We start from the raw sequence: 26234 nt of genomic DNA, 5'->3' as shown, positions 1-26234 counted from the left end.
CATCTCAGTGAGCATCTTCCCCCACTGAACGCAGCCTCCTGCTTGGTGACAGACAGTCCCTATGTGATCACTTTCTCCCTTCACAGTGCAGAAAAATCACTTTTAAATAAAAGTTGGGTTGAAGGACAAGATTAAGCTTGAGCACCAAAATCTTTCTGTTTCTTGGGGATTGGAGAGCCCAACGCCCCATCGCAAACTGCAGGTGGGCGACCGCATCTGGGATATTTGTAAGCACCTGGATGCTGGGCACCGGGCAGCGTTTGTGAGCACACTCTTTTCTGTTTGTTTGTTTGTTTGTTTTTTGGCCGTGCCGCGAGGCTTGTGGGATCTTAGTTCCCCGACCAGGGATCGAACCCGCACCCTCGGCAGTGAAAGCGCAGAGTCCTAACCACTACACTGCCAGGGAATTCCCATAAGCATGCTCTTTGATTGTTCGAAAGCCAACAGTGCTCCTTATTCTGTGGTCTGAGAGTGCCACGAGCCCAGAGCGTGGATCAGCCCTAACACATGCAAGCTCTGTGGCTTTAGGCAAGTCAGCTGGCATCTCTGGGCTTCCCATTCTTCATTTATGGCACGAGGACAAGCCCAGCTGTCTTCAGGGTTGACGTGAGGATTAGAAATGGCGTGTACAGGGCTTGTATTGGGGCACAGACTCCAATCGATGGTATCCATTATCTGCTGCCTCCAAATCATCTCACTTTCTTCTACTGTTTCTTGTGCAAAGGATGGAATCAGGCAGCTCCCCGCTATGACTCCCTGCAGGTCAGTGGAGGGGTCCGGAGAGCAGCCACTGGGTCATTCCCCTTCCGAGCTCATCGGAGAACAAGAGAACTAAATGCAAGCCCCTCGGAAGAAGAGTGACATATACCTGGGTTTACCTGGTTTATGCTGTTGTCCTGGGATAACAATTAGCAGCAGCCCTTTCACTCTCAAAAGTGCATCCAATTTGGACAATAACTTAAATGCCCATCGTACGCGTAGGGCTGAAGCCCCCATCTGATTGTGTAAAATGACACGTAAAACACACCACCAATTCCGAACCTGTTGCTGGGACACTCCGTTGGGTTTGCATTTAAAACTCTGAAGCAAAGATTGCATTTCCCCCAAAATACTAAGTCTACCCGCCTCCACCGGGCTCAGAGGGGCCCCCAAATTATCTGTCAACCCCTCAGGACATAGTTTTCTAACTAAACTCTCTCCTTGCCTTAACTATGGATCTGTTCTGCCTGCTTTTTCTACCCCCATGATTTGTGGAGCTAATGAACAAAGGCAAAAAATAAATAACAATAATAAAGACTCCCAGCTGTATGAAAGAAGTATGAGATGTGAATGTCGAAGCAAGAGCAGCTGTCTGTCTGCAACAACATGGATGGACCTAGAGATTATCATACTAAGTGAACTAGGCCAGACAAAGACAAGTATCGTATGATATCACTTATATGTGGAATCTTAAAAAAAAGAAAAGATACCAATGAACCTACTTACAAAACAGAAATAGACCCACAGACATAGAAAGTAAATTTATGGTTATCAAAGGGGAAGGGGGGTGAGGGATAAATTAGGAGGTTGGGATTAACATATACATACTACTATATATAAAATGGATAGCCAACAAGGACTTACTGTACAGCACAAGGAACTAAAATCAAAATTTTGTAGTGTCCCATAAGGGAAAGGAATATATATATATATATAAGACACTGTGCTGTACACCTGAAACTAACAGGACGTTGAAAATCAACTATACCTCAATAAAATAAAATAAATTTTTGTAAAAAGCAGCTGTCTGTCTCTACCAGAACTGGTCACCAATGGTCAGGACCAGCGCTGTCATCTCTGAGGGGTCTGACACAGTCCCTTCATTTGATGCTACAAAAGAGGAACAGGACCCTGGCCGCGTCTGCCCAGAGAGGAGTGAGCTGAGTCCCACAGGACTCTCATGCCACATGTCTCTGAGTGTGAGGCCCTCTATGGCCAGAAGCTTTTTTAGACAAAATAGCCCCTGGGGAAGAATCTGTCACCAACACTGCCAAAGGAGTGACCCCAGGCCGTGCCCTGGAAGCGCAGCAAGCCCAGGGCTGTGGGAAGGGAGATGCTTGTGCAGAGAATGCAAACCTCCATGCAGACACTGTAATGAATCCACCATGAGAAACGAGGGGCCCAGGCGTCCAACAGCACAGTAACGACTCATGATAAAGTTGGCCCCGTTTAAACTCATTTTTTGGCTAAAAATTCAAACCTAGTAAGAGTTATTGACTAGATCAGCCACTTGTTGATGACACTGCTTTGCATCTGTGGCATCAAGTGTGTTGTCAAGAAATTTAAGCCCCAAATTCTCTAGCGATTATTTGGAAGGGGAAGAAAAGTGAAAAGTAAAAAAAATAAATTTTTTTTTGTATAAGAAGACATTTTAAAGGGCTTTTTATAGATGACGGTTTTTTCCTGCTGGGTTGGAAACATGAACTCCATTATGGGCTTGAAGATGAAAGAAGCCTGAATTTCTTCCTGATCCCCCCCAAGTGGCAGAAAAGGGAGATATCCGTCTGGAATCAGCTGGCATGTGACTGCATCCTTGGATCAGGAGTGATGAACAGCAGATAGGTAGATAGATAGATAGAGAGATAGATGATAGATAGATAGATAGCTATCACATTAGATAGATGGATTAAAGAGATCATATTGATTTATATAGATAACAAACAGCAAGATATACAGACTAGATATATAAGATAGATGATAGATGATGATAGCTTAGGTCATTGAGATATTGATACGGAGACAGTAGATGGCTAGATCATAGATTAGATAGGTAGACAGATCAACTGATCAACTGATTCACACATGTGCCAAATGTGTCACAATCATCATTTTTAAATAAAATAGCACAGGGACTTCCTTGGTGGTCCAGCGGGTAAGACTCCACGCTCCCAGTGCAGGGGACCCGGGTTCGATCCCTGAAACTATTAATAGATCCCACATGCATGTCGCAACTAAGAGTCTGCATGCTGCAACTAAGAAGTCTACATGCTGCAACTAAAGATCATCCCGCATGCCGCAACTAAACATGCTGCAACTAAGACCCGGCACAGCCACAGTAAATAAATAAATAAAATTTTTTTAAAAATAAAAAAATTTAAAAAATAAATAGTATAGCACAAACAGTCTCACCTACTTTGCATATAACCCTAAGAAATAGGAATCTATTGTCTCCATTTTGTAGACATGGAAATTGCCTCTAGAAATATATTAGATGATCACACTCAAACAGAAAGTATCAGAAAGGGAAATTAAACTTAGACCTTCTGATTGCTGGAGCTCTCCCATCCTTGTCCTGCCCTGTTCCTTGCAATCTCACCCTCTGAAACATGCTCCAGTAAGTTTCACCCAGCTGAGAGAGGGAGAGAGGCTGGGACAGAAGATATGAATGGTTGCCTTAAAAGTCTATGATTCTGTGTTATTACCAGGCCCTTTTGATTTTTCCCTCACAGTCTCCCCACAAGGAAGGATGCCAGTTCTGACCTATCATTAGAGGGAGATTAGGTCATAAACACTACTGATTCAACCTAAAGACAGTAGGGTTTTCTCAGGGAAACCAGCACAGCAGGTGGCCCACAGGGCTGGGTCCACATCCCAGCTCCACTCTGCCGTCAGCACCCCCTGTCATCCCACTATCCGGCCCTGTCCTGTTCATCACCTCTCACCCCCCACTCTAAGCCCTAACCACTGCCCTGTGAGGCAATCAGCTAAGTAAAACCTTCCAGGACACCAAGGACAGCAACTGAAGGAGGGGGCCCTTTTCAGGGACCTGAGCTCAGCCCCACCCTGTTTTCTAAGCTTCTGGAGGGCACCTTGCTACAGAACTCACCCACCCCAGGTCACACCAGTGGAATCCCTGTCCCTTTGCAAAGAGGACAGGATACAGCAGGGAACTGGGGGCAGGAGGCAGCTCTGGCTTTTAGGAAACCTTGGCAGACATTCATTCAGTTTCAACAGAAGTCCAACTGTTGGACTAGGCACCTAGATCCACGGCTCCTAACCCTGGCCACCCCCTGGAAGCTTTAAAACTACCAATGCCCAGGGGACCTCCCTGGAGGTCTAGTGGTTAGGGCTCCACACTTCCACTGCAGGGGCCACGGGTTCAATCCTCGGTCAAGGAACTAAGATCTCGCGTGCCACGTGGTGTGGCAAAAAAAAAATAAAATAAGTATTAAAAAACAAAACTCAAAACCCTACCAATACCCGGGCCCACCTAGAACAGTCAAGTCAGAAGTTCTGGTCTCTGTGCTTAGTGAAAACTCCCCAGGGGATTCCAGCGTGCAGTTGAGGTTTGTAATTGGCTCATCGCAAAATTCCTTTCACAGGATAGTCAGCCTTGGCCACAGAGACCCTACCCCGCTGCATCCTCCCTATCATTAGGGGCACATTTAGTCACATTCAAAGAGAGCCGGATCCCATATGGGTTAACCAGAAAGAACTCTAATTTCTACTCACTGTCATTCCCCTGGGTCATTCCCCTGGCAGTTAAGAAGACTAAAAGCAAGGAATCTGGGTAAATGGCTTCATCCAACAACGGCAGACAGTTGAAGGCAGAGCCCTCAAAGCCCAGGGAAATAAATAATCATTTCCAGAGAAGCAACAGGGAGGTCTTTGCAAAGAGGAGAAAGGGGGAAAGCAGGGGATAGGGCCCCACATGGAGTAATGGGTCCCAGAGCTACGGACACATCCCTAGGCCAACCCCTTCCTAAGACAGTCATCTATCCCTTTAAAACATTGCACATCATTAACTGTTTAAAGGACAGAACGTCCACCTATTACGAAAAGGCGCTCTTACGAGAAGCACAGCAGACGGACACCAAGCTGGGTGGGGAAATGAAATGGGGCACTCCGTGCTAGTTCCTGTCTTGAACAGAAATCACCTTCAACAAAACCACTGAAAACGTACAGTGTGGTTAGGCGTTCTCCTAAGTGACTAAGTGGGTATGTCCCTTCTTCTTACTTTTCCCCTACAACTCAGCACAGAGGCTGTGCAGGGACCAGTCGTGTTGCCAGGCTCTGGAGGGAAGGTAAGCAATGGGGGGGAGGCAGTGGTGGAATGGGGGCTTTCCAAGTGTGCTTCCCCAAGCCCTAGGGTTCCCCAGAGGCAGACGGGCTGCCAACAGCGGGAGGAAGGGGAAAAGCGGGAGAGGATCTGGGCTCTCCCATTGGCCCATCGTTCCAGCCAGAGCTGCCCTGCTTTCCTTAGTCTTACCTGCCAGGTACGGGGTCCCGTGTAAGATTTTCATCACGTGAGAAGAGGGTGACCCGTGGACAACAATGCTAAAGATCCCAAGAGGAAGAGCAATGGGGTCCAGGTTTTGGTCCAGACGCATTCAGCTGATTATTAGGCAGCCAGCATGGGCAGCTTCCATGTTTGCTGGGGGTCGCATAACAACGGATACGACAAGATCTCTGCGCTCTGTTAAGTCTTCGCCCAGCTCACTCAGCCGGGACAGGGAACAAGGGTATCCTTGGACATGTGTGTGTCATGCAGGCTCTTAACTAGCCATGCGGAACCCTGAGCCTGCGCGACGCTGACAGCTGAAAGTCCGTCCCTCACATCAAAGGCCAGGAAGACCTTGCTGGAGCCCATCACATCCACATCCCCCTGTCCACGAATGGCTGGACTGGAAGAATCCAGGCACTCCCTGGGATATTTTGGGCTGACCACCTAATACCTGGTACCGAGCAGAACAGAGGAAGAGACTGAAAAAGATGAAGCATCCTGGGAGGTAGCACTGCTCTTCCGGAAGGGCCAGCACACTCTTTACTAGACGCTCTTCTCAGGAAGGAGAGCAACTCTGGGCAACAGGATTGACAAGACATTCCCAACAGTCAGAATAACCCGCTCCACAGAAAGCCAGAGAACAGGCTCTGGGAACATCCACGACTGAGACTCTCCACGCTCTGTACACAGCACCCACGGGCCATGTCAGAACTAGATCATGGAGGATGCAGATGCCTCTTTTTATTTTTGGCCACACTGCACAGCATGTGGAATCTTAGCTCCCCGACCAGGAATCGAACCCGTGCCTCCTGCACTGGAGTCTTAACTGCTAGACCGCCAGGGAAGTCCCCAGATGCCGTCTTAAGAGATGAAGCCCACCCTTCTGTGGGCTGGGGTGATTTCCAAAGCTGTGACCACCAGCTCCCAGGGCCAGAGCCAGGAAAGACACCCTGAGTGGGTTAGGATCACTGCCACAATGTCCATGAAACAGGGCCAGGGGCCCAAACACAAATGTCCCTGATCTGGAAGGGCCGGGCAGACCCTAAACCCAACTAGACTATGAGGCTGGCTGGAGCCCAACCCAACGGCCTCCTTCCTGAGAAGAGCGTCTAGTAAAGAGCGTGCTGGCCCTTCCGGAAGAGCGGTGCTACCTCCCAGCATGCTTCATCTTTTTCAGTCTCTTCCTCTGTTCTGCTCGGTACCAGGTATTAGGTGGTCGGCCCAAAGTATCCCAGGGAGTGCCCGGATTCTTCCAGTCCAGCCATTTGTGGCCAAGATTTGCACGGCGACGCCTGAGCAGGCCCCGTCCTATGGCGTCCGCTTGCAGAAGGCAATCGTGTCCGTAGGCAAAACGTGTGACCTCGCCCCAGTGGGGACTGGGGAGACGCGAGGAGGGGCAAGCAGAAAGAGGCCGCTCCCACAGCCCATCAGATAACGTCGCTTTCTAATCGCCAGCCCACAGGCAGATTTTGTGGCGACAACTTGGGTCCTGGACTTCGAGACTTTCGTCTGACGTGGTCAGGGTTTTTTGTAAACACTTTCTAGCCCGAGTCAAATGCATGATGCAAAGGGAATAATCAAAGTATCGATTACAGACACATTCATATTACAGTGTGTGTGTGTTCACACGTGGACCCGTCAGAGGCGGGGGAACAAACCCAAATGCCACATGGACGGAGAAATGACAAGCAGTGGATGTGCCCCAGGGACACTCTGAGGACACGTCTCCCCAGGAAGGCCCGGCCACCGGGGCTGTGGGAAGTCACCTAGCCTTGATCTAGGCCTCCTGCCTCCGCAGGCATGGCTCTCTAGGAAGCCCGAGGGCTTTCGGGGATGACTGCTGAGTCCACCGTGGCACTCAGGGCCCACCCCGTGCACACACAGAGAGAGAGCTCCTTCATGGGGGGACCAGCATCCCCACCACCTGCCGAAAAGACAGAAGGAGAAATACCCATTCACGACCTCAGGCCGATGCTCGAGCTCTGGGCTTTCCCCTCCTGCCTCTCTCCCCCTCCAACCGTTGCAACAGCTGACTGGACCGCAGTGACCAGGGGGCTGGAGCGGCCGCAACAGGGCACGGCTGAAGAGACAGCTGTTTCGGTGGAAATGAACGCAATTAACACCAGACGTGTAAACCCTCCTCCCACCCCAGGATTTTCGATCCTCTGGCATCACACTCAGATGAAGCAGGACACCAAGTCCCATGAGCATATAAACTCATCCAATCATTCATTCATTCAACCGCAGGCATCAATGGAGTCAGTGTCTCAGGAGTGAGACACTGCTGGACGGGGAACGTTAACAGAAAGAGGCAGAGGAGCCTTGATCAAACTGTAACACAGGACGCATGTCCCGAGGGCCAGGCCATGAAGACCCACTGTTGGCTGAGGTGCACAGAATAAGTGGTAGATTACGGCAGAGGGGGCTGCATGGGGGCTTCGGGAGGGAGGTAACACCTAAGCTAGCCCTTGAAGGGTAACGAAGATTTCCAGAGGCAGAGGAAAGAAGGGAAGGGCATCCCTGGCTGGGGTAACTGACAATGTGAGTCTCGGCTGGGACAGCAGGATTGGGTTCTGCCACTTGGGCTGCATTCTCAGAGCCAGAGGGGGTCGCTGAGAATGGAGGTAGCATGATCGGTCCACAAGAAGAGCCCAGGCTGCAAGGTGATGTATGGGCTGCAGAGGTAGGGATCAGGGCAGTGAGACTCTCAGAAGCTGGGGCCAAAATCCAGTAGAGACGACAAAGGTCTGGATTGGCAAAGGAAGAGATAACACGCCAAGAGATAATACAGAGACAGAATTAACTTGATTCGGCACAAGGTGGCCGTGGGTTTGAGTCAGCCTGACCCTGAGGGCAGCCCTCTCCAGGGTTGGGCGCTGGGGTAGCAGCAGGAGATGGAAAGACGAGGGTGAGTCTGACTGGGGGTGGCTGGGTGCGGGAATCGGGGTACCTCTGGGAGCCACATCCAGCAGGTAAGTGACAAGCCCAGAGTTCAGGAGAGACAGCCCCTTCCAGCCCCGAGGCATCTGGCTGTCCTCTCCTCGTCTGTGCTCAGGTCCCGTCCTGGTCTCTGCTGTACAGCAGCTTCAGGGCGGGGAAGAAGCCCCCTTGGGTGTGTTGTGCCGGGGGCTCCACACCCCTAGGGAAAGCCCTGAGTTCAGGTTAGCAGGAACATTCAGGCTCTCTTCGCTGAGCAGTGGCTTCCGATCCTTAGCGATCTAGAGTCTGTAGATCTGGCACGGACCCCCGAGATCCAGACTTTCCAACAGCTCCCCAGGTGCACTTGACAATCACCAGATTCAAGTACAGATTCACAGGTCCCATCAGCAGACTCTCCACTTCAAGGGGTTGGGTGGGCCCAGGAAGCTGAATGTTTTAGGAGGCGTTACCCCAAGTAACACCAGGGTACCCAGTCTGCTGACCATGCTTGCAGGACCCCTGCTCCCAGCAAATGTTCGGGTCAGACCCTACAGCTGGAGCCTCTTTTCTCTGCCTCCGTTGAGAGAGTTGAGATCCAGAGGGGGCCTCTACCAGCGGTTGCTGGTAGCTGGTGTGAGATGGAACAATAATAACCACCACGGCTGAGTGATAACTGTGGGCCAGGTACTATTCTGATGCCTCCGCTGTCGATCTCTGTAACAACTTCCCCCGTTTTGCAGGTGAGGCGACCGAGGCTTAAAACAAAGGTCACACTGCTGGCAGGTGGTGGAGTCACAGTCGCAGGTGTGCGCTCCACAACGGCCGCCTGCGCTGATGCGCGGGGTGAGTGCCCTGCCCTCTGGCTTCCCCTCTCTAAAATGGAACTAACTGTTCCCGCCTGCTTCCTGGAGACGCTGGGGTCTCAACAACTCTGATGATCATAAAGTCCCCGGGGACGCCAGCAGCGCTTTCTCCAAGCAGCACCCCTGCCGCTTCCGTGACCCCTCAGCTGGTCTGAATGCCACCTACAGGGAGCATGTCTAGAGCCTCTGCCCATGCATCACTGGATGGGAAGGGCAAAGGACATTCCCTCTGCCCCACACGGACGGCCCCTTACAAAGATAGCGTTGTACGTTTCTCAATGGGAGGCTCTGTCTGATGGCAATAATATTATTTTCTGCTGCTGACGTGTCACCTCCGTTCCCAAACTGGGAATATTCAGCTGCGTGTTCCACCACAGGCTGTGCCATTTCAGACCGAAACGGAGCCTCCAGGTCCCGAGACCTGGGAAACACACAGCAAGCAGCAGGTGAAGACACACCAGGTGACACGGCTTGGAGCAACTCAGAAAGCTGGGAGGGAGGGGCTGCAGGTGGTATGGTGCCAATTTCCTTCAGTGGCTTTTGTTTCTGTACGTTCTCACTTGAATCCCTTCAACGTGCCCGAAATACTTAGTTCTGGCCTCAATACTCATTAAAGAAGCTACCATCTCACCGAAGGAGCAGGTCGCAGGTCCCGACCCGCTAAGCTAGCTATGCCTCTTTGCACGGCTCCCACTAAGAAGCGGGCTGCAGCCACGGAATCAATTAAAGCGATGCAGAACGCATTATTGGCAAGCAGGAAGAAGAAGCCTGATTTCCTCATCTGTATTATTGCCACGTTATCTCCCGAGGGAAGGGCAGGCAGTGGGAATTCTATAGAGGTCAGTAGCCACAGGTGGGCATTTGCAGGAGTAGATATTTTTCTCAGGATACACAAGCAGTGGAGTTTGGGGTGTGACCACTGTGACCACATCGCCACTACCTCTGATTACTTTCGTCCTTTGAGATCTCCTTAAATCGCCCTCCTCTTTGACTGCGTCACCACCCCTGCATTAAAATATGCTTGCATTCTCGTCCGGAGCCTGTGCTCCGCAACGGGAGAGGCCACAACAGTGAGAGGCCCACATACCGCAAAAAATTAATTAATTAATTAATTAAATACGCTTGCATTCTGCTCAAGTGAGAGGGGCAGGCAGTCTGATTTCTCCCTCCTCCTTCGTTCCGAGCTGCCATAAGGTCATCCGCTGCCTATTCTGGGCCCTCGGTACAGGTACAGGACTTGTGGAGACATCCCTGGTCGCTGCACACAAGGAACCCACCTGGCAGGAAGGGAAAGATGCCCACAACCGCTGAGAAAGAAGGCCAAAGGGAAGGTCAGGGTGTCAGCAGGAAGGGATGCGCCCACGTGTGACGGTGGTGGCGGGAGGGAAGGCAGAAAGGGACAAGAAGCAGGAAAGGGGCCAAAGAACCGGTCAGGCGTTGAGGAGCGAAAACGCACATTCGAGAATGCAGGATGGGGTCTTTCAAGTAAGTAGGAGAGAAAGCAGGGCTTTGATGCATCGTGGCGCGAAGTGCATCAGATTGGAGGCAAACTCTGTCTCTGAGCTCAGTGAATTGCCAAACGTGGGCACTGGAAAGGGCACCCAGGGTCATCTAGTGCAAATCCTTCACTGTGCAGATGAGCAGCCCAAAAAAGCGAGGTGACTTGTCCAAGGTCACACAGCAAGTTAGTGCCCTGGTTGGGGGTATTTCCACCTCGGAGGGCTGCCCCTCAGCCCAATGATAGATGTCACTGATCGCTCCCTTAGGAAATATGATTTGTGACCTATTAACACTCTGCGACCAAGGCACAGGCCTACAGGACCCCCACAGGGACTCCAAACTGAGGCAGATTATAACCTTGGCTTGGTCCTCTAGGCTGACACCCAGGCCATCTGTGCTTCTGCAAGCTCCAGTGTGGCTCCACGGCTGGCCCTGGAGGAGGGGCGGAAATGCCCACTGGTGCCAGTGAGTCCTGACAGATGCCACTGACAAAACAGCAGGCGCCAACACTAGGCCAGAGTCCCAAGGGGTGTGCAGATGCCAACACCGCCACCACCAAGACCAGCACCCTCTAGGTTAGAAGGTAATACGTGCGGAAAGAAAGAGGCGGCAACAGGAAGGCTTAAACTTGGATGCTCTTTCTGATCAGTGATGACACCCCGAAGACCAGAAAGGACACAAGGAGGTGAGTGTGTGATTTAAAAAGTCGAAGAGCTCGAACTAGAATGGGATAGCAGCGTTCTTCTGGGTGGTAGGGCAGACAAGAGGAAGCTTAGAAACAGACCCTAAAGTTACACGTAAAGAGAGCATCATTCTGAAAAGTAACCAGCAAGATAGGTTTTTCTCTAAAGCAGAAAGAGCTAAGTTCTTTCCACTTGGACCCTCTTCTGAACTGAACTATAAGCTTTTAAGACAGACTGTATATTGCCTTTCACTCCTGGATAAAATCTTTAAAAAAAAATGAAATAGTGCCAATGGCAGCAACATGGATGGACCTAGAGATTATCGTGCTAAGTGAAGTCGGACAGAGAAAGATAAATATCATATGACATTACTTATATGTGGAACCAAAAAAATGATACAGATAAACTTATTTGCAAAACAGAAACAGACCCACAGACATAGAAACAAACTTATGGTTACCAAAAGGGAAAAGGGAGAAGGGATAAATTAGCAGTTTGGGATTAACAGATACACACTACTATATATAAAATAGATAAACAACAAGGTCCTACTGTATAGCACAGGTAACTATATTCGATATCCTGTAATAAACCATAATGGAAAAGGATATGAAAAAGAATAGATACATAGAGATATATAACTGAATCACTTTGCTGTACACCTGAAACTAACACCACATTGTAAATCGACTACACTTCAATAAAAAAATAAAAATTAAAAAAAAAAGTGTGTCTGGTGGGCCACTGTGCAACTTGCCTACCTCCTCAAACTCAAAATGATATCTGCCAAAGGGACAATCAACAGGCATGCTGGAAACCTACCATTCACAAGCAAACCCTTCACATTTGTTAGGAAATATACTTTAGATTTAGCTGAATGAAAAGCATAAATCCAACTGAGCGATGCTTACAGGGCACCCAGCTGTTCACAGCAGCAATTTTCATATCTAAACAACTGATATGTGTGGGTGCTTCTGCAAGCAGGACTGCCCAATTCCATTTATGTCAAACCCAAGCCAGGAAGTAATCCCTCCACTTGATTTTTCTATCAGTGGAACTGACGTTCCTGGTTCAACAGTTCATTTGCTGTACCCCGGCCTCATTCCAAGAAGATACACACTCAGGAATTCTTTAAAAGTCAAAATCAAATAGTTAGGAGCAAAGGCTCAAAACTCATAGCTTTGAAGATTACTCCAAATGCTGTGTTTTCAAAGTGACCACAATCAAATCACATTTTTCAGGTTAAGGAAGACAGAAGTTCTCAAGCAGAGAAAGCAAGAAGCCACTCTTTTATCCTACAAAAATTCTCTAGAAGCGTATTCTCAAGTTCAACTGGAGAACCTCGGGGCTGGACAGAAAATGAGACTAAGGCTGGCCCACCCTCACCCCCTTACGTGGTAGATCCGTCCACTGCTTAGTTCCGCAACCTTTAGAAGGAAAGACTCAAACAACACAGACTCATTTTCAAACGATAATGGTTCCCAAGCCCTGAGATTATTCTTTGTAAGCTGTCTTACTGATCATGGTGGTTCCCCCAGCCAGGGCTGCCTTGGTGCCTTGAAAGAAGTCATCAGCAGAGGTCATCCCCTGATCAGGCATCTGGAAGCGGGTATGGACATCGATCCCTCCAGGGATCACCATTCTGGAATGGGCTTCAATGGTCTTCACCCCTCCTGGCACAATCAGGTTTTCTCCTATTTGCCTAAATAAACAGGGTAGGTGACAATGATTGTAAAGAAATGTCCTAAATCAAACGGGATCTGACAGACATTTTCACCACGCCATAAACAACCCTTCCCTATGTTCTAAAGACTCTTCAGATTATTGTTATCATTCATAATCTGTGCACCCCTCACTCCCTACCCTCAAGAGGCAATGCAGAGCATACTAGAAAACAAAATCTAAATAAGGCATCAGAGGCCAATCAAAGAGGCTTAGTTACCAGAAAACCCATATGATCAAATGATAACAAAGCCCTGAGATATTTACATAAAATATCACTATACTTTCCTTACAACACACTCAGTTGAGTTAATTATCCTGTAACAATTTTCTCCAGACCTGGTTGCACTTTACAAACATTTATTTTCACCATATCCTTTCCAACTAAGAGAAATGGGGAGTAGAAGGGTAGGGAATAGAACAAAACAAAGCAAAGATAATAATAAGAAGTAAACACTATGATTGCAACTATTTAAAAATTTGGAAGCATGTGATCAGCAACTCAGATAACAAAGGCAGCAAAATTAATATTCATTAAGTTGGGTAACAAGGATTCATTTCTAATTTTTAAAAAATATCTCTGCTACCTCTTTATGCTAGTTTTTGGAAAAGGAAAAAGTAATCAAGGGGGAGTTGGTAAAGTTCTAAAACAAATTCGTGATGACTCAAAATATCACACAGGCTTGTTCACTTCTAGGCCAGAGTCTTACAGACCAGATCATGCTGCTTTCCACTTGGGGGAAAATGGAACATGAAAGTCATGGTATTTCAGAGCCTGGAGCTGAGACTGTCACAAGCAAACACACATGGAGAAAACATTAAATGTGGAAATGTTAAAACCTCTTTTAGGATCGTAAATCAGGGTGTGAGTTTCCAGGCAACAGACACGTCCACTACAATTTTCCACTCCTCTGGACTGGTTTGCTGCTTGCCCTTGATAAATGCTGCTTATTTAAAAGATGTCATTTGCAGCAGTGTTTGTCTTTAAACAGATGTGCTATTTCTTCAGAGCCCTCTGAGCTGTCCCAGTCGGAAGGGCACGAGGATATTGAGACGTTCTCAGCTCACTTAACCCTCTAGGACCCAAAAATACCCTAATTCAGTAACTGCTTTGTTGTTTTCTCCTTTGAAACACAATACACAATAAACACAAGGGCAGTCCCATTTGTGTTAGTTGCCACTTAAAACATGAAACCTAAAATTCCCTCGGAATGAGGCAGTAATTTGTCTCTGTGACGTAGTAATTAATTTGGTGTCCATTGCCCGCAACAACTTGGATTCTTGATTAAGAAGGCAGATGTGCTGTCATGATAGAAGAGGCTGTACTTCACGTTTGTGTCCTTTGATTGTCCTATCCACCCCACACAAGTACATTCTAGTAAAACCTTTAATATAGTCAATGGATCATAACCTGAGTATGTGGCAACAAGAAGATGTGTCACCTCGGTTAAAAATAGTCAATTACATAACACGTAAGGAAATGGGGTGTGCGTTTAATTGTGGTTTTGAATTCCCTGAATCTGAGTTTTCAAACTCACTAATTACCACCAATCAAACTAGGCTTAAACAGATACTGAGTTAGTCTCTAAATCACTACAGCTTGATACTACGGGTGTGAATTGTAGCTAATGCTTAGGAACACTGCAAGGTACCCAAATTTGTGGCAATATTGAGTTACACTTACTTGATCAACCCATCTTCCATGTATATGTCTGCATAGAATGACTGGTCGTCATTAACGATTTTACCTCCTTTGATCAGAAGACGATCACTCTGAAACAAAGAAGTAGTAAGGTCACAATTCATAACTGATCCATGAGAAACAGTTGGTAGTAAGATAAATGAGCTAAGACCACATTTTCACTGCTCAAAAGTGATGCTCAAAATGAGCCCATTTTGGAAAGACTCAGTGACAAAGGTGAATCTGTATTTGGCAATCTACTCATCACTTGATGAGTCAGAACATACTGGCAAAGCTCAAAGCTTATCCTAGAGAAAAAAAAGAAAAAGAAAAAGAAAAAAAACACAACAGAGACAACAACCATCTATTTCCATTAGACCTACAAGCACAAAAGAAAAAGAATGAAAAAAACAGCCTAACAATCTTCCTTTAAAGATCAGTAAAAAGATTTCAGATAAAGAAGGCAATCACTTTAAATGGCTTTAGGCTAAACTTCATTTGAAAAAAATAATACACCCACATGTAGCGGAAGTCGATTCTTGTTGAGATTTGTGTCGGGAAAATTTAACCAAAAGTCTGTTGTCATGGGATACTATACACAAACACACTTTGTTCATCCATAGCAATGTTTCAATTCAGTATGTTCTTTATATTTGCATTTATCCTCGAGGTAAATCACAATTGTAGCAAAGAGGGGGAAAAAACCACTTCGAACGTGCACCATTTTAACTATTAAGCTGTTAAGAAAAAGGTAAAGTTTTAGAATAAAGTAGGTGAGATGGCAAGTTCTAAAATCTAACACTATTATTGACTGTACACAATACTGATACTTTAATTGGTACAAAAAATATATGACAAGCAGCATATAAGAGCCAAGAATGTAACAGAAATGTTACATTATGATTCATCTCTATCCCAAGTGCTGTTGATGGAATGCTATGCCACTTCAAAGAACGGCGTTCATTTTGACAATGGTTAACTCAAAATTCAGTTAAGAATAATATTCTCAGCAAGTGCTTTATATTTAGCACCTACCAAGAAGAAATTACAGCAACTTTTTAAAAGTATATATAAGCTACTAGAGACCTAGAAAAAAAGATACTTCTACACAGAAATGCACACACCCCTGGGTTTAGAAAGTATTTATTGTTTTTCTAACATCATGAGAAACACTAAGATTATTTTAATTGTTACACTGTAGGGACCTTCATCCTGCTGTAGGGTTTGGAAAGTCAAATGGGAATAAATAGTCAGCAACGATTCCTGCATTTATATAAGGCAAAGGTTAAGACCTTTACAAAATCCTGTCCTGTAAACCATGTCACCCAAGCCTCAAATCAAATCTGTGAGGTGATGGGAGCTAGATTCTTGTCTCAAGGACACATAAAGAAACTGAGGCTCAGAGATGTTAAGCCACTGGCCCAAGGTCACCTGATCCAGTGCACTTATCTGTCTACAATGATCTCCCCCTTTTCCGCAGAATCCAGCTCTGATGGGATAAACATCGCCTGGGAGGCAAAGAGAAGCCCTGCCCTTCACCACCTGTTCCCCTTAGTCACTGCAGTACCTGTTCCAGCCATCATGCGAATCCCCGAGCCAACATCTTGTTGAGAAAAAAAATGAAACATCACAGCCCGCTCACTCGAGTGGCATCTTACATAACAGGCTGGCCGTGCTGACGGAGGAAAGGAAACCATGCTATAGGTCCTACGATAATGCCACCAGATTTTGTTAAAGGGCAGAGGGGGCGCTCTTCTAAAAAATCAGTCTTGTTGATTGTTTGCTTTTTGAATTATTTTCTCCCCACACTGTCAAAACGAAACTGCCTTTTTCATTCACGAAGACAGCAGAGTACTTGTGGCTTGCAGCAAATCTGCTCTCCACCCCACCCCCCAGATTCCTTCCTGCAGTGCAAGGAACACATAACGCTGGGTCCCCCGGCGCTCTGCCCTTTGGGATCTCGGGTCCTTGGCCCTCAAGAAAAAGCTAGTACCCACCCCCCGCTGTAGAAGAGCTCATCCTATAAATCCTCCCGAGCACACGCCCCTTCCCCTGTGCATGTGCTCCCACATCTCTCTCCTGCGGATGGGTGTGCCCTTGTACATCCAGTGGAAGTCGGGGTACCCGTGGCTAAGGAGGAAACCAGAGCGAAAGCACTCCCTCAAACCCAGCCCTAAACACATCTGGACTTTTCAAAAATTCTTTCGGTCACCGCCTCAGCCCTGGGTTCTACCCAGCAATCAGCTGGCCCATTGCGATTGCACATCATTACATAACAATGAATTTCCCTCGCTTTCCTCCCTCCCCGGGATTTCATTCGGGGATGTAGAGAAATAGGACTGGCGAGACTTTTCCGGGAAAAGACGGGGAGAAGATGGGGGCGGGGGAGCGGCGGGAACAAGAACCTGTGTTCATCGCCGAAGCATCGCAAAGTCATCGCTTGGAGCTTCTCGTGATTTACAAACTAACAACCCCAGGCCCCAGAGCTGCGCCGGCATCTCCGGCCTCTGCGATCATTGTCTGGCCGAGGCCGGGCCATCTGCTCCGCGCGTCGCGCAGCGCCATTACCTCCCAGAGCCCGGCTCGGCGCTGTCCCCAACGCCCACCCTCCCAGCCCGCTTTCCCCAACGCCCACCCTCCCAGCCCGCTTTGTATGCGCCAACACGGACGCCTCCCCGGCTGCAGAAGGGGCAGAAAGACACAAGAAAGCGAGCCCAGAGCCGCCAGGGTCCCAGCCCCAAACCACTGGGCGAGGAAGCCGAGAGGGCCACCAAAAACTGGACCCGGTCAACAAAAAGCCCACGCCTACCTCCCCCCCTCCTCTGCTCATCACCGCGTCCCTGTTTTTCCTTCCCGTTTCCACAGGATCCCGGTACACCCAGCCCTTTTCAGCATCCCTCTGCTGTCATTACGCCTCCGAGCTAAAGCCCGCTCCTTTTTCTGAGGAACCGGAGGAAGGCTCCAGAAAGCCCTTTATGGTGGGTGGCGGGAGATACAGGGAGAATCCATTTCCCCATCTCCCCATCCAGCTCCTGGAGTCCAGCTCCTGGAGTCCAGCATCGCAGCACGCAGCCGGGAGAACAATATCCGAGCTTCAACCATGCATATTCAATCTGGCATCCATTTGCTTACACCCCGCAGGCCAGCACTACAGCATCTCGCTCTGACAATAAAAGGATACAGCGGATCTGGCGCGCTACCTAAAACGACCTTAATGCACTCACGCTCCTATTTTAATGCCTTAGAAACTATATGGCTTACAATTCTATAGGATTGCGTCTCCCATCACGATCGCCTTCTTTAGCAACAAGGGGAAAAAAGGAAAAAAAAAAAAAGTTGGGTCTCTCTTCCTCCCCCTCCTTTAAAAAAAATTCCTTATATGTTCTGTGCCACAAAAGGTTGCTGGCCGATCGCAGATTTCACAAGTACCAAACTCACCGTGATGCGTGGAATATTTTTCTTCCCCTGATAAGACATCTCTCTCCTGGGAAAAAATTAATTTCAAGAGGGCAGCTTTAAAACAAAAATTGCCCGGAAAGAGACTTGGTATTTTTTGCAGGATTGAAAAATGTGCAGCCGCTTAGCTGGTCTTGCTGATAGAAATTTTCAGGAATGTTAAGGGATAAATGCAATCCTCTGTCTCCCTTTCTTCCTCTCCTCCAACACTGCCTCAGCTAGGGTGGAAAAAAAGAAAGAGAGAGAGGGAGAGAGAGACAGAGAGACAGAAAGAGAGAGAGAGACAGAGCAGTAGGGAAGGGGGTGGAAATAAACTACAGCAATAAAAGCCTCGGTTCAAGTCGGCCACCGCGGCGCATGCGCCGCCAGCCACTCCCTTTCCTCTCAGGCCAAACCCGTCCGCTTCGAGATAGACGAGTCCTGATTGGCCACAATCGTGGGATATGCAAATGAGTGCAGGCGGGGAGGGGTGCGGCGCGAGAGCGCGAATTGCTGCAGTGTGCGGCCGAGGGCGGCGGTCGGTGCGTGCGCCCGAGCGGGGAGCGCGCCTTTCGCGCCCTTTCTTTGCACTGGTGCATCGGCCACCCGGGCTGGCAGCGGCCCCAAATGCAGCATCAGCATCGCAGGGACAGCGGAGGGGTGGTCATTATGGGCAGGGAGAACCGCGCCCCGCGACGGTGGGCTTCGGTGCGGCCCGGGCGGCGGGCTTCGGTGCGGCCTAGGCAGCACGCACCCGCTCGCGCGCGCCCCGGTGGATGCTCGCCCGCGCGCCAATCCGCGGAGGCCGCCGCTGCAGCCCGCGTGGGGTGACTGCGCCGAGCCAATAGCTTTGCTGGCGGCGAGCGCGCGACTGCACGGCCGGCCGGCGCCGCGCCGCCCGGGAGGGGCGCCCAAGTACTCCTCCCGCCGCCGTCGCCTTTCGCGAAGGCTCGCTCGGCCTCCGCCCAGGAGTCGAAGGGGGAATTCAGATGGCCGCGAGCGGAGGGAAGGGGAGCGGGGCGGGGAGTCTCCGCGCGGCGCCGCGCCGGCCGCGCCGGCCACGCCCAGCCCCGGAGAGGGGCAGCTGGCCGCGGGCCTGCGGGCGGCCGGCGCCGGACTGGGCTCCCCCGGGGTAGAGGAGCGCGGGCCCGAGGTGAGGCAGCAAACAGGAAGTGGAGCCGGAGGCCGGGCTTCGGGCATCAGTGGCCTGGCAGCTAGCTGGAAAGGAAAGTCCGAAGCCCTCACTGCTCTGAGTAGGGAAGGAAGGCAGCCGGGGAAGACTGTAGCCCGCTGCTGGGGATGGAAACCCCGCCCTGAAACGTCCTTTTGTGCCTTGGGGTCGCAAGGAACTTAGGGGCAGCGGGGGAAGCAGCAGCCGCCTGTTGAGACCGAAAAAGGCCCAATCTAGGGCCCGGGTCTCCTCTTTAACAGTCACGCTCACCTACACCCATTTCGGGGTATGATGGAGAGAGTGCATTTTGCTGCTGCCTGCAGTTTTGTTGAGGAGAAACTGTTGGGATTGCAGCGCCCTAAGGGCCCAAAGGATTTGCATTGCTATAGGCGGGCCCATACTTCACATAATGAGGCCGGAAGCCGGGAGATAAACTGGAGAAGCAGGAGGAATGAAAAAAAGGCGAGCTTATATCCTGAAAAGCAAGGGATCCTGAGTCATGGAGAGAACCTCCAAGAATCTGAGTTTAAAACACGGGGAGACTTGACTCCCCAGCCAGAGATCCTATCACACTTACAGCAGCTTTTAAGGCCTCTCTTCTTGGGCTAGCAACTGAGCCGGCTGGGACCCCTTGCCTCTGTCCAAGTCCTGCTCTGATGCTCTTACTTCAGAATCCCTGTAGAAGGAAAAAGCTGGACCAGTTGATCCCGAGCAATCTACCAAAGGTCATCTCTTTGGAAAGCTGCCCAGACAGGTACAATGACAAACATCTGGGCTGGCCCACAGCTTTGGGCTTCTCTGCTTGAGATCAAACAATAGATAGAATCCCTACATAATCTAGGCCTTCAGGCAACCATGAAAAAGAAAAACAAAGAATCTAATTGGCTCACACCTGATCAGCAAAGATTAGCCAGATAAATGCAAAATAATCCTGAGGCTACTATGGGCCCATGTTTCAAAGTCTTTCTGCATCTGGCCACTTTGGATGGTTATTTGTCTTCCAGAAGGTGTAAAATGCACCCTTTCATTCCTATTCCTGTAAATTCTGAAGTCCCAGAAAGGGGCTGTGAGGCCTGCAGCAAGCTTCCCGGCTGGTTATTTCATTCCAGTTCCAATTAGCTGTGCATCTTAAAAATAAAAAGGGAGCACTTCCCTCTCCAACTACGTGATGTGCTAAGAGCCAAGTGAGTTGAAGTCAGCAAGTATTGGTGTCACCCTAAAAGGGTCAAAGTCACAAGTCTGAGAAAGCATAGAATGCACCCTCCTACCCGAGAAAACCCACTGTAGGTTCCAACTAGCAGTGGCGGGGGAGAGGGCAGCAGGGGGACGCGTGTCCTATTAAATCATAAGGAAAATACTACCTGGCAAACAAATAATGAGTCAAATGAATGTAAAACAAAATAACCTCTAATTCCATTATTTGTTTATATTCTTGTTCTGTCTTTCTGCTCCTGAACTGCTTGCTCATAACAGCTTTAACTATACCTTGTTAGTTATCAGTTTGCCCTTGAATATTTTGCTCCCAGGAGCTTTTATGTCCATCTTATTTGTATCAGCCTTGTTTCTATACCCATTCATATGAGGTTCCTAGTCCAAGATAACTGACATTACCACTCATAAATATCTAAAGATGTAAGGTGTAAACTGATTTGTCTGTTCTGAGTAGAGCCTAAGAGTATTTGGCACATAGAAGATTCCAAATAGTTTTAACTGACCAAGGAAAAAACTGTCAGCAATCTGCATTTTTTAGCATACTTCCCACTCAATGCAATGCAGAAAAGCAAAGGACGTGGGGGAGACTTTTCCACCCACTCTGCATTGATTGACTTGTTAATATACAGTATTTTTACACTGTCTTTAGGCAAACACTCAATGACAATTGCCTGTAAAGTTAAAAATCATTGTCCCTGAACTATATAGATGAACCGATTCTCGGGCATTGATTTTTCTGAATTTTTAAAAAGTTAAAGTATTATGGGCTTCCCTGGTGGCGCAGTGGTTGAGAGTCCGCCTGCCGATGCAGGGGACACGGGTTCGTGCCCCGGTCTGGGAAGATCCCACATGCCGCAGAGCGGCTGGGCCCGTGAGCCATGGCCGCTGAGCCTGCGCGTCTGGAGCCTGTGCTCCGCAACGCGAGAGGCCACAACAGTGAGAGGCCCGCGTACCGCAAAAAAAAAAAAAAAAGTTAAAGCATTATAAGCTGGCCTAGTCCACATTCATGACCCCTTCCCAGAGCCCCTGCCTCCCCACTTCCCATACTCCTCCCCCAGCATCCAGAAAAAGCAAGAAGTGATGAACAGCGGGTTAATGCAATGGTTCTATCCCGGGCATCCTGCTGATCTGGAGGAAGGGAGAACTTGCCTCGTGATCCATGAGCAGCAGGGGTGAGTTCCCAGGGCTGCACCTGACCGACCACAGTCTCTCTGGAGCCTCATCTCCCACCTCTCAGCACCCACGACCCCACACCCAGGCTCAGGGGGGTGCATGCAGACACACACGCAGTGCCCTCCGGGCCGCGTGCCTTCTCAAATCCAGGCCCGCGGATGCTGCTCCCTTTTCCGGCTCCCTCAACACTTCCTCTAAGCGCGAGCTGAGGGACTTCCGGTTGGTCCGGTGGTGAAGACTCTGTACTTCCGTTGTAGGAGGCGTGGGTTCAATTCCTGGTTGGGGAACTAAGATCCCACAGGCAGCACGGCGCGGCCAAAACAATAAATAAATAAGAGTGAGCTTAAATGTCACCTCCTCACCGGGTGCATCTGCACCCATCCACCCCCCAAAGCATTGAGCACAGCCTCCTGTATTCACCTCTGCTGTAACACACATCCTGTTGCATCGTAATGACTTGTCCATTTCTTCTATCAAAGTATGTCTCCCAGAAGCTAAGAGCCTTGTATTCCTCTTTTTCCAGTGACCAGCACACTGCCTGATCTGTGGCAGGACCCTCAACTTTTGGTACATAAACAAATGCTGTAATTGCTATTACAAGAAAAAAGACTCACATCCCTACGGAGGTGAGTTTGGTTGTCAGCAACATCCCCAGCTCAGGCCTTTCTTTTAGCCCTGCCACCTTGCTGGGGCCTCCTTCCTGGGCAGCCCACTCCTGTCCTCTGAAACTGCATGAGGACCTCGTTAGAATGCAGCTTATTATTATTCCTCGCATAGGTGTAGCTACCTGAATCTTAAGCTATGCCTCCGCGAAACTAAACTGCCACGTACCACCAAGACTGAGAATGCACGGGGAGAGAGCATCGAATCCTAAAACAACTCCAGCATCAGACGAGGCCTCTCTAGTCATTTTTTCTCAGCATCAGTTTCTTCAATCGTTCTTTTCTCCACCCTCCCATTATTCCTTGCATGTGCCCATATTATGCCATTTATTGTATTCCTCCATCAACACACTACTACCTTCACCTATAACCAGGTGAGCACGGTTTTCCTTCCATGTAAAGTTTGAGTTCGTGGAGTCTAGGAACTCTCAAAAGTCTTACTCATCTCTTACGTTAATATGGGGCCCGACAGCGTAGGGGCTCAAGGAGGATGGGGTGCATGGAGTGATGACGTCCAGTCAGGATTTTTGAGGTGTTCCCATGCTACAACCTGCCAGGAACTGCGGGCGGGAGGTGAGGTACTGTCACTCAGGCACTCCGGGGTGACTGGGCTGCTTTCGGTTCCTCAGCTCCCTCAGCAGCAGTCCCAGACCAGCCCTGCCACTGCCCTTGGTTTCTTCTTCCCCCTTTGGGGAGCAAGGGTAACCATTTCTGCTTCTGTGGCCCCCTGGGCCTCTGTGGAAGTGGAACCTAGAGGATGTCACCGAGCAGGGAAAGTCCAAATATAAACTGCTGGCAAAGAAGAGAAGATTTCAAGTCCCCACTTTGCTGCAGTACAGACGCCAAGGGCTGTGGCCTCCAATGCAGCCTGCTGCAGAACGTAAAATTAATGAGATGGTAAAGAGAAAGGACTGGAATTCTGCTTTGCCAAAAACTAAGGGCATCGACTAGGACACCAAACGGGAAGTGATGCCTGCTTCTCTGCAGCTGGAATCAGGCCATGACGGTCCTTTGTTTTGTGCATGTAACTCTGAAGGGGCAGAGTCTGCAGAAGGACAGCCAAGGACCAATAGATCCAAGCCTGCCCACTGCCTTTTCCAGTGGGTGCATCCTTTACCGGGGGGGACAGAGTGGGGGCAGATGAGGGTCGGGAGTGACTGGCCCTCTGAGCCAGATGCTGATTTTTTTTTTTTTTTTTTTTTTTTTTTTTTGCCACTCCGCGGCATGTGGGATCCTCCCGGACCGGGGCACGAACCCGTGTCCCCTGTATCGGCAGGCAGACTCTCAACCACTGCGCCACCAGGGAAGCCCCAGATGCTGATTTTGCTGGAACTGGAAGTTGGGGCTCTGAAGCGTCCTGATGAAGTCCTTACTGCACGAAGTAGCAAGTTTCATCGTCCAAATCTTGTCCGACATCAAGGCACAGAAGAAAGCGTACACTTCACAGCATCTAGTAGACGCTGGCTTTCTCCTCTTATCTCCAGTTGGCACACAATCCTCCCAAATGACCCCTGCCTTATCTGTCTCGCACAGCACCCTCTGTGGGACTACAGATTTTCCCTGGGCTCTTTCGGTCACAGCCGAGACAGACAGCATCTCGCTCTGGCCATCGTGCCTCACGCTCGCCCTCTGGTGGCAAATGAGGAGAGTGGTTCTGGTCCCCTTGGTCCTTGTCTAGTGTGATGGATGATGACTCAGGACTACGAAAGGGTCTTGGAGACACTTATTCCAGTGTTCCTGGGTCTTAATCACCTGGAGTGATTTTGCCTCTGTGTCAGAATCATCCAGGGCCCCAGCTCAGACCTGCTGATTAGAATCTCCAGAGATAAGGCCCAAGAATGTTTTTATTTTTTTATTTGGGGCTGCATTGGGTCTTTGTTGTGGCGCACGGGCTTCTCATTGTGGTGGCTTCTCTTGTTGCAGAGCACAGGCTCTAGGTGCGCGGGCTTCAGCATTTGTGGCGCACAGGCTTAGTTGCTCCGTGGTATGTGGGATCTTCCCAGACCAGGGATCGAACCCGTGTCCCCTGCGCATTGGCAGGCGGATTCTTAACCACTGCGCCACCAGGGAAGTCCCCCAAGAATGTTTTTAAACTAGTCTAACTCTGGCCTGTAGACCACCACTACCCTCCTTTTACAGAGGAGGGAGCTGGGAGAATATGAACTAAAATGCAGGACTCACTCCCTACCCGGGACTTCCCCCTCCTCAAAGTACATCGATGGTCCTGCTCTTCCCCCAGTACGAGCACCTTATGAAAGAGTGATTAATATCATCATCACTATCTTTCTACTTATCTGTCTTCACTGTTATGCAGTCAGCAAGGAGGAAATTGACATTCATTGAGCACCTACCATAGTCTAGGTACAGCACTGGGTGCTTTAAATACATCTTATTCACTCCTCCCCGAAATCTTACTAGGTAAGTCTCCATATCCTTATTTTCCAGGCAGGAGAGTAAAGCTCAAAGAAATCTCTCTTTCAAGAGCAACAGCAGGATTCTAATCCAGGTCTGTGTGGTGAGCCCAAGCCCAAGGGGCTAGTTCTTTGAATGATTAAAATGCTTGTTTAGCAGAAACCAGGACCCGCCATGAAAGAGGTGGGTGGAGATGGTCTTCAGTATCATTTTTTAAAAAATTATTAATTAATTTTATTTATTTATTTTCTTTCTTTTCTTTTTTTTTGGCTGCATCGGGTCTTAGTTGCAGGATCTTCATTGAGGCATGTGGGATCTTTCTTTGAGGCGCAGGCTCTTTGTTGTGGCACACAGGCTTCTCTCTAGTTGTGGCGCCAGGGCTTCTCTCTAGTTGTGGCGTGCGGGTTTTCTCTCTCTAGTGGTGCGCAGGCTCCAGGGCGCGTGGGCTCTGCAGTTTGCGGCACGCGGGCTCTCTAGTTGAGGGACGCAGGCTCAGTAATTGTGGTGCGTGGGCTTAGTTGCCCTGTGGCACATGGGGTCTTAGTTCCCCGACCAGGGCTTGAACTCGCGTCCCCTGCATTGGAAGGCGGATTCTTTACCACTGGACCACCAGGGAAGTCCCTGTGGTCTCTTTCTTCACCCCGTTTGCTGCCACTCGAGGCGCCGAGAACTTCCATCAGTCAATCAGGACCCGTGTGCCTCACTTAGACACTTCCCCGGTCCCCAGATTAATTCTCCATCTCTTTCTTTCCGCATCATTCAACGGGATTCAGTTTCTCTCGGTGGCCCAACTTTCCTCTCCTTGGAAACATGATAGATTAACATGTGACTGACAGGGGAAGAGCTTGATCAGCTGCTTCCATAAATAAAATGCAAACTCTCAGTGCCACCTTCTCCTCCCCAGACTCTTCCTGGGCTCCCTCCCCTCCCCCACTCTGCAGCCCCCTGGTCTCCTTCTGTTTCCTCTTCTCCTATTCGTGGCAGGGCCGGCTGCTCCTCACTCTTCAATAGCCTCTTCAGGGTGCTCTTTGCTGCCCAGCCTGTCTGAAGTCAGCCCACATAGTCGCCACTCTTCCCTGTCTCAGCAGCATCTCAGCAGCAATGATCACAAGTTGGAAGTATTTTCGTGTACTCGTTTACTTGGGGAATTTCGCTTCTCCCTCTCAACTGCAAACTCCCTAAGTGACCTTGCCCTCCACCCCACCCAGGACAGACCTCACAACACTCAGTAAGCACAAGGTGCATGAGCAAACCGATGGCGCGGCCTTCCTAACGACCCCATGCAGGCATCCTCCTGCCACCCGGCCCCGCTGAGCCAGCCCGCAGCCTAGGTGAGCACCTCTGCCTCCCTGCTGTAAATCTGGTTTTTAAAATGCCAGATATCAAGAATTCGCCCCATTGGGTTGAGTCCTGTGGGCTGGCTTCCAGTTATCCATGACAGAGCGAGCGGATTCCCTTCCCACTAGGATCTCTCCTCCAAAAGCATCCTAACTCTCAGCGCCACCTGCAGGCCAGTCTTGGGCACTGCAGTCAGGTTC

The 26234-nt window shown here is 49.4% G+C and overlaps 1 protein-coding gene across 2 annotated transcripts in view; it reads right to left on the bottom strand.

Moving 5' to 3' along the window:
- Positions 1-26234, bottom strand: part of DPYSL2 (dihydropyrimidinase like 2) — a 115767-nt gene that overhangs the window by 55397 nt on the left and 34136 nt on the right. The window contains exons 1-3 of one of the 2 annotated variants that reach the window (XM_060015198.1): positions 18070-18435; positions 14635-14723; positions 12746-12930 (exon numbers count right to left, since the gene is read on the bottom strand). In XM_060015198.1, coding sequence (XP_059871181.1) covers positions 12746-12930; positions 14635-14723; positions 18070-18108 — 313 coding nt within the window. In that variant the 5' untranslated portion in view covers positions 18109-18435. Of the gene's footprint in view, positions 1-12745; positions 12931-14634; positions 14724-18069; positions 18436-26234 lie in introns of those variants that run through there. The other variant, XM_060015197.1, reaches the window with a different exon arrangement.

The sequence above is a fragment of the Delphinus delphis genome, chromosome 6 (assembly GCF_949987515.2).
Source record: "Delphinus delphis chromosome 6, mDelDel1.2, whole genome shotgun sequence".
Classification (NCBI taxonomy): domain Eukaryota; kingdom Metazoa; phylum Chordata; class Mammalia; order Artiodactyla; family Delphinidae; genus Delphinus; species Delphinus delphis.
Note: the sequence above shows the minus strand (reverse complement) of the source record. Positions and strands in the feature narration are given on the sequence as shown.